This window comes from Manis javanica, chromosome 13, assembly GCF_040802235.1.
Source record: "Manis javanica isolate MJ-LG chromosome 13, MJ_LKY, whole genome shotgun sequence".
NCBI lineage: Eukaryota > Metazoa > Chordata > Mammalia > Pholidota > Manidae > Manis > Manis javanica.
This window is the reverse complement of record NC_133168.1, coordinates 87,142,109-87,156,278: the sequence shown is the minus strand read 5'-3', so window position 1 is coordinate 87,156,278 and position 14,170 is coordinate 87,142,109. Positions and strand designations below refer to the sequence as shown.

General features: G+C 55.2%; 1 protein-coding gene and 2 long non-coding RNA genes across 4 annotated transcripts; 2 read left to right on the top strand and 1 right to left on the bottom strand.

Annotated features, from left to right (window-relative positions):
• ARRDC2 (arrestin domain containing 2) lies at positions 1-4,293 on the top strand. Of its 2 annotated transcripts, none has more exons than XM_037005309.2 (7): positions 1-651; positions 744-810; positions 1,047-1,194; positions 1,706-1,888; positions 2,321-2,510; positions 2,747-2,904; positions 3,149-4,293. In XM_037005309.2, the coding sequence occupies exons 1-7, from the start codon at positions 378-380 to the stop codon at positions 3,200-3,202; spliced, it is 1,074 nt and encodes a 357-aa protein (XP_036861204.1). In that variant the 5' UTR covers positions 1-377; the 3' UTR covers positions 3,203-4,293. The 2 variants fall into 2 exon arrangements, with proteins under 2 accessions (XP_036861204.1, XP_017501887.2); XM_017646398.3 differs by having other exon boundaries at positions 2-651; positions 1,706-1,807.
• LOC140845587 (uncharacterized) lies at positions 3,996-9,044 on the bottom strand. The gene is made up of 2 exons (XR_012124434.1): positions 6,490-9,044; positions 3,996-5,096 (listed from the first exon to the last, which is right to left on the bottom strand). It is a non-coding gene; the product is annotated as an uncharacterized lncRNA (long non-coding RNA).
• LOC140845586 (uncharacterized) lies at positions 9,037-13,141 on the top strand. The gene is made up of 2 exons (XR_012124433.1): positions 9,037-11,484; positions 12,935-13,141. It is a non-coding gene; the product is annotated as an uncharacterized lncRNA (long non-coding RNA).
• Positions 13,142-14,170: the final 1,029 nt, after the last annotated feature.

Below are 14,170 nucleotides of genomic sequence, written 5' to 3'. Positions count from 1 at the left end.
CGCGGCTCGCTGATGATTAAACCGGGGAACAGAATGCTCTTGCTGGGTGACCTCAGTCCCGGGCTCCGCAGCCAGGGGCTGGGAGGGCGTTTGTTATTTTGCTCCACGCCTGGGCAGAGCTACGCCCCCTCACCTTGCCACTGGTGTATTCCTTTTCGGGGGTGGAGTCTACATCTCTCCCGCCCCTTCCCCCCGCCCCTTTCCGTATAAAGCCGGCGCAGGCACCGGCCAGCAAGCTCCGGACCGGTGAGCGAGGTCATCTGCGCGTGCGGGGGGCAAGCTAGTGTCCGGGGACTACAGCCTCCACGCCTCGAGCCCCGGGGTCGCGAGTTCGAGGCCAGGGTCCGCGTTGGTTGCAGGTTCGCGTCCCCGGCGCAATGCTGTTCGATAAAGTGAAGGCGTTCTTGGTGAAGCTGGATGGCGCGAGCGCGGGCGCCGAGCCGGTGTTCAGCGGCGGCCAGGCGGTGGCCGGCCGGGTCCTGCTAAAGCTGACTGGCTCGGCGCGCGTGAGCGCCCTGAAGCTGCGTGCGCGGGGCCGCGCCCTCGTGCACTGGACCGAATTACGCAGCGCGGGCCCCAGCACAGCGTACACGGAAAGCTACAGCGAGTGCGTGGATGTCGTGAGCCACCGTGCCACGCTACTAGCGCCAGGTACAGGCCGGGGACCCCCGCGTGGCGCACGTGCTGCGCTCTCCCAGAGCCCCGCGCACCTTCTGAGGCGCCCCCTCTTGTCCTATCTGCAGACAGAGGAGAGACTACGACGCTGCCTCCTGGGCGCCATGAGTTCCCATTCAGCTTCCAGCTGCCCCCGTAAGTCATCTGGGGTGCAGGATTGTGGGGGAGTCTCCAAGTTTGCAGCTTCTTCCAGGTTTGAGGCTCCACTGCTTTGTATGTGGGGACCTCAGCCTCAAGACTGCCCCCCTGGGGAGCGCCCTCAGAGTGTCACTGTGGGTCTTTCACTCCCCTTAGTCTTTGGGATTACCCCCCCACCACTTCCCACCTGCATGTCTATCTGATCCCTGAAGCTCCTTTCCCTCCACCCCCAGGACCCTAGTCACCTCTTTTGAGGGCAAACACGTCAGTGTCCGATACTGCATCAAGGCCACCCTGCACCGCCCCTGGGTCCCTGCCTGCCAGGCAAGGAAGGTGTTTACTGTCATTGAGCCGGTGGACATCAACACACCTGCTCTGCTGGTGAGGGGCTACTCCTGGGGGGAAAGGGGCATTGCAGACAGGGGCCTGGCTGCGGGGTGACCCAGACTGGCTCTTTAACCCCTCACTCTGTTCACAAAGTGGTGGTTACAACAGGGCCCTGGCAGGGAGGGAGGCAGGAAAGGAGTACATGTAGAGTCTAGTAGAGCCAGGTGCAAATTCCAGCTGCTGTGTGGCTCTGGGAAAGTGTTTAACTGTCTCTGAGCCTAAGATACCTCATCTATGAAACAGGGCACAGCCAGGGCTTGTGGTAATAATGGCTTACTGAGCCTGAGCTGCACACAAAGTTTGGCTTGTTCATTTTATTTTCAGCTTTAAAAGATGGGTCATATCCCTGGACCCATTTTCCAGACAGTTCCTGGATTGTTAAAAAGCAACCAGGAAACTAGGCCATGCCCCAAATCCTCCCTTAGCTGGGGTGGTTTGGAAGCTCCACAGGGTCTGTGGTTGGCACAAAGTGACCCACTCATGTCCCTTTCCTCCTCCCCACCAGGCCCCTCAGGCAGGAGCGCTGGAGAAGGTTGCCCGATCATGGTACAGTAACCGTGGCCTGGTCTCCCTCTCGGCCAAAATCAACCGCAAGGGCAGGTACCAGGTGGGTGGGGCCGGTCGGGGAAAAGAGCCAGTTTCGGGGCTGCAGGTGGAGACACTGAGGCCACACTGCTGCCCACTGCAGGTGAGGTGATCCCCGTCTTTGATGAGATTGACAATGGCTCCACACACCCAGAGCTGCCTCGGGCAGCGGTCATTCAGACACAGACCTTTGTGGCTCGAGGTGCCCGCAAGCAGAAGTGAGCAGTGGTGGCCAGCCTTGCAGGCGAGCCTGTGGGCCCTGGACAGCAGGCACTGTGGCAGGGCCGGGCGCTTCAGATACCCCCTTGGGTCCTTCCATCCTGCGCTGCCGCGTGCTGCATGTGGGCTACTCCCTCAAGGTAGTGTGTTTGCCTGGTCCTAGGAGGCAGGGGTGGCTGCATCTGCTGTGTCCCCCAGACTGGGGTCCCTGGGAGGCTGGAGCTGGGGCCTCAGCCCCCTGCCACCCCTGGAGAACAGGAAGGGTCCCCTTCTGTAGAAGGGCCTAGGCATCCTCCACTGTGGCTCATTTTTCCAGGTCTGCGTGGACATTCCGGGCACCTCTAAGCTGCTCTTAGAGCTGCCGCTGGTCATCGGCACCATTCCCCTGCACCCTTTGAGCAGGTGCTCCTCCAGCGTGGGCAGCCGTGCAAGCTTCCTGCTGGACTGGAGGCTGGGGGCTCTGTCAGAGCGGCCTGAGGGTGAGCTCTCCATCCTGCTGCCAGGGGGTAGGTAGACACGGAGGCAGGTGCCAGGCCGACTCTCCCTCCCCCAGCCCAATACCCTCATCTGTAAAAGTGCACAGTAATGATCATGTTGGCAGCCCAGGTCCCCCCAGAATCCCAGCCTGAGGGCACACAGCCTGGCAGCCCCAGAACTAGCACAAACTGTCTCCAAGCCATTGGCTTAGAACTGGGGGTTCCCCTTCTCAGCCAGCCTCACCCGCCCTATCTCTTACCTCCAGCCTCTCCCAAGTACTCAGAGGTGGTAGCAGATGACGAGGTGGCAGTCATGGGGCAGAGCCCTTTCCCGCTACCACAGGATCCTGACTTGATATTCGAAGGCCCTTTCTTCGCCTACATCCAGGAGTTCCACTCCTGCCCACCACCCTTGTACTCCGAGGTAAGCCTGGGGATCTGAGAAGCCCCCACGCCTCTCCAGGCCCTGGGAGCTGAGGTGGGGGTGGAGGCACATAGGAGGTTTAAATGAAAATGGGATTCCTACACATCCAGTCCGGGCCTGAAGCCACCTTGCGCCTCAGTCTGCTCTGGCTGGGGCTGCGTGTGGGAGTGGGAGATGAGTGGGATGGCGAGGGGTGTTTCTGAACCCAGTCCCCCCTAAAACTTAATGGGACTGCTGTCCTCAGGAGGACCCAAACCCACCCTCAGAGGCCATGAGACCACACTGCGTGACCTGCTGAGGGGCAAGCTGATACCTCAAGGGATGAGGCTACATATGTGCTTCCAGCCACCATGGACACAAGGAGTGGCTGGATCAAGAGCAGCCCAGGCTCCCTGCACTGAAGTTCGGGAATATTGGAACAGGACAGAGCTGTCCCAACATCCGCTGCACAGGAAGAGCCAGACTGGTCCTCATTAGGCATCAGATGGCCAGAGCAGGACCCAAGAGACTGTTCAACCTGTCTATGCCTGGTGGGCAGAGCTGATGTTCCCCAGGAACCTCCAGTCTGGGGGCAACAGAGCCACACAGAACTACTTCAGTTCTCATGGGACCAGAAGAAGGGGTCGGGGGCTGGGAGAGTCCAAAAGGGGGAACACAGAAGACTTTCTGGGGGAAGGGCATTTTAGCTGAGGCTTTGGCATATGAATAAGAGCTTAGCAGGCAAGCGAGGAGCAAGAAGGCAGAGAAGGTCAGAGCTGAGTGATGTTTGAAGACTGCCCCCCTTCATCTTAGAACTGGGGCTCAGAGGACAAGTGCGCCAAACTACAAGGTCTGGCAGGTGACATGGCCCAGGATTGAGGCACTCATGGAAGCAGGTCATTGGAACTATGTGGGGCCTATGGGCGTCAGGAGCAATAGCTCCAGCCTTTGAAGGCTTGGGAAGCCAGAGATTCCGGGCCCAGGCTAGAACTGCCTGGGCTCCTCCAAGTACTACAGGACCTGAGACTTCCTGGGTATTATGTGGTGCTGAAAATCTAGTTTCAATGCATGATAAGACTGGCTATATAACTTGGAAAAAGAAAACGTAGGGCTCCTTGTTCAAAGATTTTAAGAATTTCAAGACAGTAACAACAGAACATTCAGCCAGACCCCGGGGACAGAGGTCAGCTAGAGGTGACACAGGGCTGGTGAGCTTTTGGAGACCCCTGAGTCCCGGAGGGATAAAGCATGAGGGGCAGCTGGACAAGCCTCCCAACTGCACAGGCCCGGCCATGGCTAGGCCAGGACCCCCGCATGGGTCTCAGCATTTCTGATAAGCCTTGAATTGTTATCTTTCTGAGAACACATTGTAATGTACAATTTTTTTTAAAAATAAAAGTGTAGAACAAATAGATTGTGTTTGTTCATTTCTTTTCCCTAGCTGCCAGGGAAGCTGGGTAGCCTTGACTGCCAACCTGGCTTAGCATCTCAGGACTGAATTCCAGGCTGGGGAGGGTTGAGCAGCCCATTGTCCAGAAGGGGAAACAGACCCAGGGACACACAGGCGGAGCTTGGGCCGGAGCTGGACCCCCACTGCCCTCCCCTCACGCAGTCACAGGAGCTGGGGATGTGAATGATGGAGGACAGGTAGAGGTCCCATCTATCCTCAGTAAATGCAGAGGAGGCAGCTGGCCGGACAGGGGGAGGGGGTCCCTGGTGCAGGAGGATCCTGCCCAAGTCTGGGCTTTTTTTGCCATTATTAAGGTGCAATTCATATACCATAAAATTAACCATTTAAAAGTATACCATTCATTTAGCACAATCATGTCACATATCATCATCTCTATCTAGTTCTAGAACATTTCCATTACTCCCAAAGGAGACCCCACCCCCATGAGCACCCACTCCCAATCTCCTAGCCCCCAGCCCCTGGCAACCACTGATCTGCTTTGTGTCTCTATGGATGTGCCTGTTCTGGACGTTTCATGTAAAGGGAACTTTGCAACATGCAGCCTTTGGTGTCTGGCTTCCCTGCATGATGGTTTCAAGGTTCATCCACATTGTAGTGTGTGCCTGGGTTTCTTTCCTCTTCGTGGCTGAGCAATATTCCACTGTATGGATGGACCACATTCTGTTTGTCTGTTCTTCTACTGATGGACATTTAGGTCTCTTCCATGTTTTGGAGACCGTCAGTAGGGCTGCTCCGGACCTGCCTGTACGGGGATTTGTTTAAATACTGGGTGTTAAGGCACCACTAGTGGCACAGAGGCTATTACTGTGGAGCTGGAGGTAGGGAGAGTGAATCCAGCAGAGTGAGCTCACTCACCCAGGGTCCAACAGTAAAGATAGACGGCTCATCAAATAAAACCACCCCTGGGTCTCTGGAATCCATGCCCCAGAGCCCATGTGACATCCCACATGAGGGCTCACAGCAAGGCTAGAACTCAGGCTCCACCCAACTCCAGGGCCCCTGCCCCTTTTAGGCAGGACCCAATTAGAACCCAGGTCTGATAAGCCCTGGCTGTGCTCACCAGCCTGCCCAAGGCAGCAGCAATTAACTGGCAGCCAGGGATGGTCATTGAGAAGGCTGAAGGGCAGGGAGGAAGATGGGGAACCTGGGGCTGGACAGTAGGGAGATCTGGTTCCAGGCTTTGCTTTCTGTGTGACCATGGGCAGGTCACTTGCTTCTAAGCCTCAATTTCCCCATCTGAGACTCTGGGACACCTGCCCTCCAGAGTGTCAGTCATCCCCTGTCTCCAGTCTGAATATTTGAGCCCTGACTTCCACCTGTTCCTGGTCCTGAAATTCACCCAGCCCTTCCTGTCCAGCAGCGTCTTCCATGAGCAGCTGACCTAACTTCAAGCTCAGAGCAATGAAGGTTCAGGGTTCCTTGGGGCCAAGCTGAGGGTAACTTACCCCCATCACCTGGGGTGTGCAAAACCCAGATCCACATTCCTGAACTGAGAAGAGTCTAAGGTATTCATTGCAAGAATGGATGCCAGGATAGTTCCATGAAAGTTCCCCCAGCGGGACTGGGAGGACAGGCCACCTCCTGTCTGCAGAGGCCTTTGCATATGTGGTTCCCACTCCTAAAAGCCTCTTATGGCTGGCTCCTCTTTACCCACTAGTCTCATCTAGTCAAGGACATGTCAGCCTCCTGGCTAGAGTCACCACCCCCCGTCCTGTTGTCTTCATAGCCCTCATCACTTTGAAATTCTTGCTGAGATATTCACTTGTTTATCAGAACTTCCCAGAGCAGTGCTGGGTCAGGGCTGTGTTTCTTGCCCCAGCACATAGCTGGCATGAGGGTGGTTGTTGACTAAGTGACTAGAGAGGATGAAGATGCTGATGAGGGTGGGAGGGTTGCTGCCTTACACTTGTTCCCAGGAACCCCCAGAATCAGACCTCACCCATACAGAGAGTCAAACACCAGCCTTCTCTCTCTCTCTCTTACTACCCTCTCTCATTCTCTTTGTCTCCCCCATCTCTGCTTCTCCGCGTTGTGTTCTTGCTGTCTCTTTTATTCAGTTTCTCTGTCTGTCTCTCATTGTCTCTGTCTCCCCCTGTCTCTGGCTCACTGTCTCTGCATGTCTGTTTCTTGCTCACCATTTCTCCGTCTCTCTCAGTCTCTGTCTCCTGCCCTGGCCAGGCCGGGCCTGGGACGGGATGTGGGGTGACAGACAGGCAGGGCTCCTGCCACTTGTTTTCCTGCCCTCACTGGCAAGAGGCCCAGCTGGGCTGCTGTTCAGGAATTCTCCGGCCACTCTGCTCCAGTCACCAGACACAGAAGCCACCGGCCTCTCCTCCCAGCACATTCTGTCCCGAGCAGGAAGCACTGGGGGCAGGCGGAGGCCAGGGCAGTGGGGCCATTCCTGCTGGGCTCCAGTTATAGGACAGCTTGTCCTGGTGGCCTTGCTTCCCACCAGCACTGCCCCCTCACACCTCCCCTCCCTGGTTTGGGCTTAGGTCTTCCTGAATGGGGCCTCTGTGTTAGCTCATCCTCACCTCAGGGCCTTTGCACCTGCTGTGCTGTCCACCTGGAGTTCTCTGTAGGCTTAGATCATACCTACCTCAAGATGCACTCCTTATCCTTAGGCCAGAATGCTCCCTTGATTCCCTTACTTCTGCCCTGATGCATTTTCCTTCCTGATCTTTCCACCATCTCCCCAGAATTATATATTTACTTGTTTGTTGATATGGTATCTGTTACCCCAGGGCCCCACTGTAGCCTTAGCCCTGGGCACACACAATAGGTGCTCAGGGAATATGTTAGGATTGACATCATTTCCTCCCAAAGCTCAGCTCTGCTTGAGCCGCCCAGGCTCACACCCACAGCTCCTCATCCTCTCAGCCTGCCTGACCTACCCCAGCCCTGCCTCCTGACTCTGCTGCCTTCACTGTTCCCTGCACCCCCTGCTGTTCCTTGCACCCTGACACAGCAGCAATCTCCCAGCCCTTCCCCCTTTGCCCAGCGAGTTCCTGCCTCCAGATACACCTTTTCTGCGAGGAGCTGGGTCTCACTACTTTTCAGGTCCACTGGGCTCCACACACAGGGACAACCATGATGTACACACACATGTGCAGAAATACATGAGCATGCGTGCAGACACAGAAACAGGCCAGCAGACTCTGGCACACATGGTTGAGACCTCAGCTAACGCAGACCAGGCGCATGTGTGTCTGCATATGCGCATAAAGCATGTTAACCCCTATTGGAACAAAAACAATAGTAATGACCAGTTCCCGGTGCCCATCGGCCCAGCTGAGGGCTGGTGGGGTGTTCACGTGTGGAGTCCCCCACCTCAAGGAAACGGTCATGCCTTCCATGTTACAGGTGGAGACAGGACATAGGGTTTGAACCCATGCCAGGGTGTGCACAGCCTTGTCTACATACGCCTCTGCCCTCTTTTCCCCCACCGAGGACTTATACCCCATCCTTTTTTTGATGCTCAGGAAAGGCCAGGAAAGTCCCCAGAAAGCATCACGCCAGACAAGAGGCCCAGGAGGGAGCAGTGACTCAGCTGGCAGCCATCAGCGCCTGCCAAGCTGAGCGGCCCCAACGCAGGATTCATAGAGAACAACAGTAAGGGGTATGGGGGTGCAGAGTAAATGGCCCACATAGCAGACCATAGGGAGGGGCACGCCTCAGTGGGCCCACTGTGCTCCAACATGTCAGCCCTGCGGAGCCTTATTCACAGGCGGGGAAACTGAGGCACTGAGAACAGGTGACTTCCCCAGGGCCTCCCAGCAAGGATGGTACAGACAGAGGACCTCTAAGTCCTAAGTCCTTCATAAAAGGGTCTTGGGCGCATTGACAGTCCCTGCCTGCCTTTTGGTGGGCAAAAGAAGCCGGGTCCACCTCATGGGTCCAGAAGTGGACATATGACCAGCTCTGGCCAGTTAGAGCCTCTTGTGTCCACCAACTCCAGTACAGTTCAGGGATAGGCAGGTGACTCTGACTGGACCAATCACCCTGGGAGTTTGGGGTCTTTCCAGAAGGGATGATAGTGGAGGTGATGATGGGGGCCATCTGTGGAGCTAGAGGGAACGTTGGGGGCTGGAGGATTCTGAGAGGGCTTCTGGGAGGAGAGGATATCAGAGTTGGAGCTTTGAAGGATGAAGAGGAGTTCACCAGGGAGCTAGAGAAGGGCATTCCAGGCAAAGGAAACATCCTATGCAGCCTCAGCTGGCAAGAGAGAGCCACACATGTCCTCAGCCATCCCAGCGGCCCTGTGGGCTGGAGCCTAGCAGCAGCGGGTACAGATGTGTCTGTTCATTTGCTCCTGGTGTCTTTGCGTGGGTGAACCACTGCCCTGCGCCTGGCACTCCAGAGGGAGGCAAGTTAGATCTCAGGATCTAGACCCCCAACACCACATCTTCCTTCCTGTGTGACCCTGGGCTAGTTCCAACACCTCTCTGAGCTTCAGTTTCCTTGGCTGGAACTTGACCTTGCTGGGGACAGGGTCAGTCCTGGGCACAGAAGGAGGGCAAGGTCTATGGAACTAGATGGCAGGGTGCTGAGGCAGTGGGAGAGGGGCCGGGCCCATCCAGAATATTCCATCAACAGTTCCTGATCTCTCTGAAAACAGGAAACCAGTTCTCATGGGTGTCCCCAGCAGTGCTTCCTGAGCCTCCTCTTGACGCATGCTGGTGGGTGTGTACGTATGGACATAGGTGGAGCCGCAGTGTATGCTTGTGTTTGCATGTCAGCCTTGTCTGTGGAGGTGCCCAGAGGTATGTGCACGTGTTCTGCATCTACTTGACTGAGGGTTTCCACATCTCAGGCAACATGGGAGCAGATGTGGGCTGCTTGGTGCATTTGCAAGTCTGGGTCTCAATGTTGGGCATGGGAGTGTGTCGGCAGTGAGCACTGCTGTGTGCTGCCAAGAGCTGGCTTGTGTGGGAGCATACCAGTCTGTGCAGGCTAGTGCTGATTAAGGACTGGTGCGTGCTGACGTGTGCCTGCTAATAGGAACCCGTGTGACAGCTCCAAGGCCTCCGAATCCCCCGGCTGGCCCCGATTCAGCTGCCAGTGGTCACTCAGATTCTTTCTCTTTGCTGCTCCAAACCCACCATGGCTCTTCCTGGTCCCCAAGGCCCTACATGGACCCTGTGACTACCATGCCCACCTTTCCTTCCACCTGCCTCCCTGCTGTTCTGGGAGGCTGCCAAATATATTCCTACCTCAGTGCCCTTGCACCTGTTATGCCCACTGGCCAGGCTGCTCTTCCCTCCCCTCCTCTCCGTCTCTCAGGCATCAGCCTTTGGGCAATCACCTCCTCCTTCCTGCTTCTTGCCCTCCTCCCAGTCCTGACCCCAGTCCCCAGCTTTTAGTACTTTCCTCTGCGTCCTAGGGTGAGTGGCTCCCTCTATAAGCCTCAGGTTATTCTCCTGTAAACTGGGGCCAATCGTGGTGTGGCCTCATTTGCCCAGAGTCACCCAGGGAGCAGAAAAGCCTGGATTCAAACCTGGGCCGGCCTGATCTCAAGCTTTGTCCTTGCTCATATCAAGTGGGGGAAACACCAAGGGTCAGGGACAGTATAGTGTGGGGTCACTCAGTCACAGGAGCTGGGTGGGGCCAAACTGGGGCCTCCGGTATGTCACATTCCTGGGACGCCTGCCTCTTGCTGGCAAACTTCTCCAATCCCTAATACCCGCTTTTTCCAACTCACTCCTGACCCCATGGGCTGAGAGCATTTGTGCCTGGCCGTGTCTGTACCGTCCCGTCAGGCCAGGGCTGAGGCCTTTCAGGAGCCTAGCATCAGCCAGCCAGGAGCACGGGGCCATGGCGCCCACACGCTGAGTTTCTGGAGCTGGTCCTCTGCCCTTGCCGTGCCTGACCCCCAGGAGGTGCCTCTTGCTGCCATTCACCCTCAGGACCTGCCGAGCTCTGTGATTTCAAAGGGCAGGCAAGATATTCCCACTTGCCCCTGAGGCCCATGTGTTCTGGTAACTGCCCTGCCCAGGTGTGTGGCCCCTGTGGCCTTGGCTCGTGTTGGGCTGGTTCATCTGTGAAATGGACCAGAGACATTCCGAGGCCCAGGTACTGTGCTGGGGGCTTCCTGCCCATGTCTCAATGCCGCAGCCCCTCACACACTCCTGAAACCTACAGAGCCCCTTGTGGCCTGGCCCCCATAGCCCCCGTCATGAGGCTCAATCCCACCTCAGGGCCTTTGCTCTTGCTGTTCTTTCTGCTCATATAGCCCTTCCCTCACTCCTCACAAGCTCCTCTTTCAGGTCTAAGTTCAAATGTCCCCTCCACAGATGCCCCTTGGCCTGCCCCAACCGAAGCTGCCTACTTCTCGCTCTCAGCCCCTCCCTTGTGCTTCTGATAATTCAGAATTATGACACACCAGTGAGTCCACAGCCGTCCTCCGCCTCCTTTCTGTAATGGGAGCTCCGTGAAGGTAGGGCTGCAGCCTGCAAGTGCAGGAACCCAGGGTGCGCCCCCTTAAGGGATAGTCTCCTATCCTTGCCTCTGGCCTCCAGCTTCCTGCTGACTTCCACCCACAGACCCTGCATGGTGTCTGGGGGTGCAGAAGGCCCTGCTCAGTTTTTTTGTGCACTAGCCTCTCCCAGGAAACTCTCCCCTCATGATCCTGAGCACCCTCTCCTTCCAGACTCTAAGCTTAGGAAGCTCCTCATTCTGGCCACCCCAGCTCACAGCACAGATGGGGAATCCAAGGGCAGGAGAGGTCCTGCTCATGCGGCCAGGCTCAGCATGCCCCTCCTCCGCTCACACACCAGCCACCACTCCACAGCACCGTGCAGGAGAAAGCCCAGCTCTGGCTCAGCATTCAAGGCCCTGCCCGCGTGTGGCAAGATCCTTTCTTTTCAATCTTTGCCTGATTCTCAGTCACTCTTGGGTCTTGTCCTGGTTGCATTTCCCAGTATTGACTGTTGATACAGTCCCAGGACACAGTAACTGCTGTCAGAGACCAAATGTTTGCCACACGGAACAGGTTAGCACATGAGGCTGCAAGTGACTCTGACAGAGTGAGGGGACTCACATGCCTCGTATGGGAACATCATGGATCACTGTGCTCATTCGCCGCGGAGCAGGTGAACACCAGGAGCCACTGACTACTGACAGAATACGAGGTGCAGTACCGGGAACAGGGACCTCCTAAGAGCTTAGATCAGGAATTGACAAACTTCCCAGAAAAAGTCAGATAATAAATAGTTGAGGCTTTAGAGGCCATACAATCTCTGTCCCAACTGCTCAACTCAGCCATAAACAATACATAAGTGAGGGGGCATGGCTGTGTCCCAAGAAAACCTTATTTGTGGACATGGAAATTTGAATTTCATCTGGTGTTCATGTGTCACAAACCTTCCTTTGGTATGTTTCCAAACATTGAATAGTGTAAAAGCCATTTCTACGTGGTGGCCAGGGCTGTGCTTTGCCAGCCCCCGGATGAGGCTCCTGATGGGAAACAAAATGTCAGAATTCTTTGTTTACAAAGTATCCAAGCTCTGTTTATAGTGCTTCCAGGTCTCCAGCTAAGAAATACTAGGGTGGGTTGATAATTAACAGTGTCTGATCCTTGACAAGTAACAGGTATCAGGGCTTGATGTTGACAAAGGATCAGGGCAGAGCAGGCATGATGTCTAATGGGGTGTCAGGAGCTGGGTTTTGGTTGGACCCAGCCCCCTGCTCCCCACACCGCACTGACCAGGTGGGGCACTGCTGCTCTTGCTCAGAAAACTGTTTACCAAGTATCGAGTGACAGGGACCAGTGGCAGGGTATCAAGTCACAGCACCATCACACCAAGATATGGGCCCTCTGACAACACCTCTAGACACCGGCTGTTTACAGGGGACCAGCTGCCCTATTTCCAGATGCTGGAGTCCAGATGGCCGGTGGGACAGTCTTCTCTGCGGATGCCAGCAGAGGGCCCTGGGCCTGGGGACACCCTCCTCAAAATGAGAAAAGTGCTCCTAACCCAGGCAAAGGGGGGCTTTTGCTCGTTCAGGACCCCATACTCAGACTGGGCTCCTGGGAGGCAGGAAATGAGCACTGAAGGCATTAGGTCCTGTAGTCTGGCTTGTATTCAGCCTCTGCTCATCCCTGGCTGTACCACCTTGAGCACATCACTTACCCTTTCTGTGCCTCTACTTCCTTATCTGCAAAATGGGCATGAGATGGATCACGGGTGCCAGACAAAATACGGGATACCTAGTTAGCCTTGGCCAGCAGATAAACAATGAACGGTGTTTGGTTTTCCTTTTTTAATGTAAGTATATTGGATGCAATACTTGGGATATAATAATACTAAAAAATGTATTGGCTGTTACCTGAAACTCATAATTAATTGGGTGCCTAGATGTTTATTTGCTAAATCTGGTCCCCCTATGATGAACTTTCCCTGACCAGTGAAACTTTATGAACTAAATGAAATTCAAATTTCAGTGTCCATCAATAAAGTTTTATTGGGAAACAGCATGACCACTGTGTTGTGACACTATCCTTGTCTCTGCCAGGAGCTCATGGGGATGGGTCCAAGTAAGGTCTGACAGCTGGCTCGTAAGTGCATTGTCTGTCTCTAGGAAACAGGCCCTGGGTGACAAGAATGAGTTGCACCTGAATGTCAGCAAGAAGCTCCAGTCTGCAGGGGACCTGCAGGAAGAGTGCCAGGGTTCTTCATTCACAGCATGTCCCCAGCACCCAGGGCCCGGCCTGATGCGCTGCAGGGATTAGTAAAAGTTGTTGCATGAATGAAAGATGGGACTTAATAAATAGTTACTAAACTCAAAGACTGAGTCCACCATTCTTTATTAATACTTGCTGTGTGCCAGATACCCCACTCCCTGCCTGCCCAGGGCTCCTTATCAACAAGGGAGATGAATACTAATCCAAATATCACCATGAATGCAAAATTACAACCTGGACAAGATCTGCCAAAGGGAGACACCAGGGTAGGACCTCCTGCATGGGGTCTCGGAAGGGTTCCTGGAGGAGGTGACACCTGACAGAGACCTGGAAGAAGAGATTTGTAGGTACAAATGGGTTAGAGGGTCCTAGGCAGAGGGCACAGCATGTGCAAAGGGCCTGGAGTGGGAGTGAGCACCATATGAGGAGCTGTGTTTGTGTCGCCTCCAACTGCCTGGACAATCTGCAGGTTCCAGCAGACAGCTGACACAGCTGAGCTTAGGATGGCCAGGGCTGCCTGGCAAGTGCAGGATGTGCTCCTTCAACCGCTCACAAGGGCAAAGACAAAAGCCCACCCAGCACATCCTGGGTGCAGGTGGGTGCCAGATGAACAGTGCCCAGTACTGCTCTGCCCTGGGATTTCCTAAGCCACCTGCCTAGTGGGTGGACCCTTCTCTCCCTCATTGTTGTAACTGCGTCATGGGCTGTGGGACTGGAGGAATGGGACAGGGTCCCAGGATGCTGGGTGGGGTGGAGTCAGGACAGACAGAAGAGCTTTGGGACAGCCAGCCGGGAACTCTCAGGACAGAACCAAGGCTGGGATGGCAACAATAGCAACCACAGTAATAATAATAGCCTAGGGGCTACAAGTGCCAGGAGAGGCACCATTTAATAGCCCCCAGGATGGTCCCATAGTATCCCTACTTCACAGACAGGGAAACAGAGTCCCAAGGTGAAGCTGCTAGCTGAGGGCTCGAGGTCGACTCCAGGACTAAGGGGTCTTAGTTGGGCAGTTAAGACAAAAATCCCACAGCATGAGTGGCCTAAACAACAAACATTTTATTTATCACAGGTCCGCAGGCTGGGAAGCCCTGGATCAAGGTACAGGTAGAGAAAGCCAGGGAGAGAAGAGA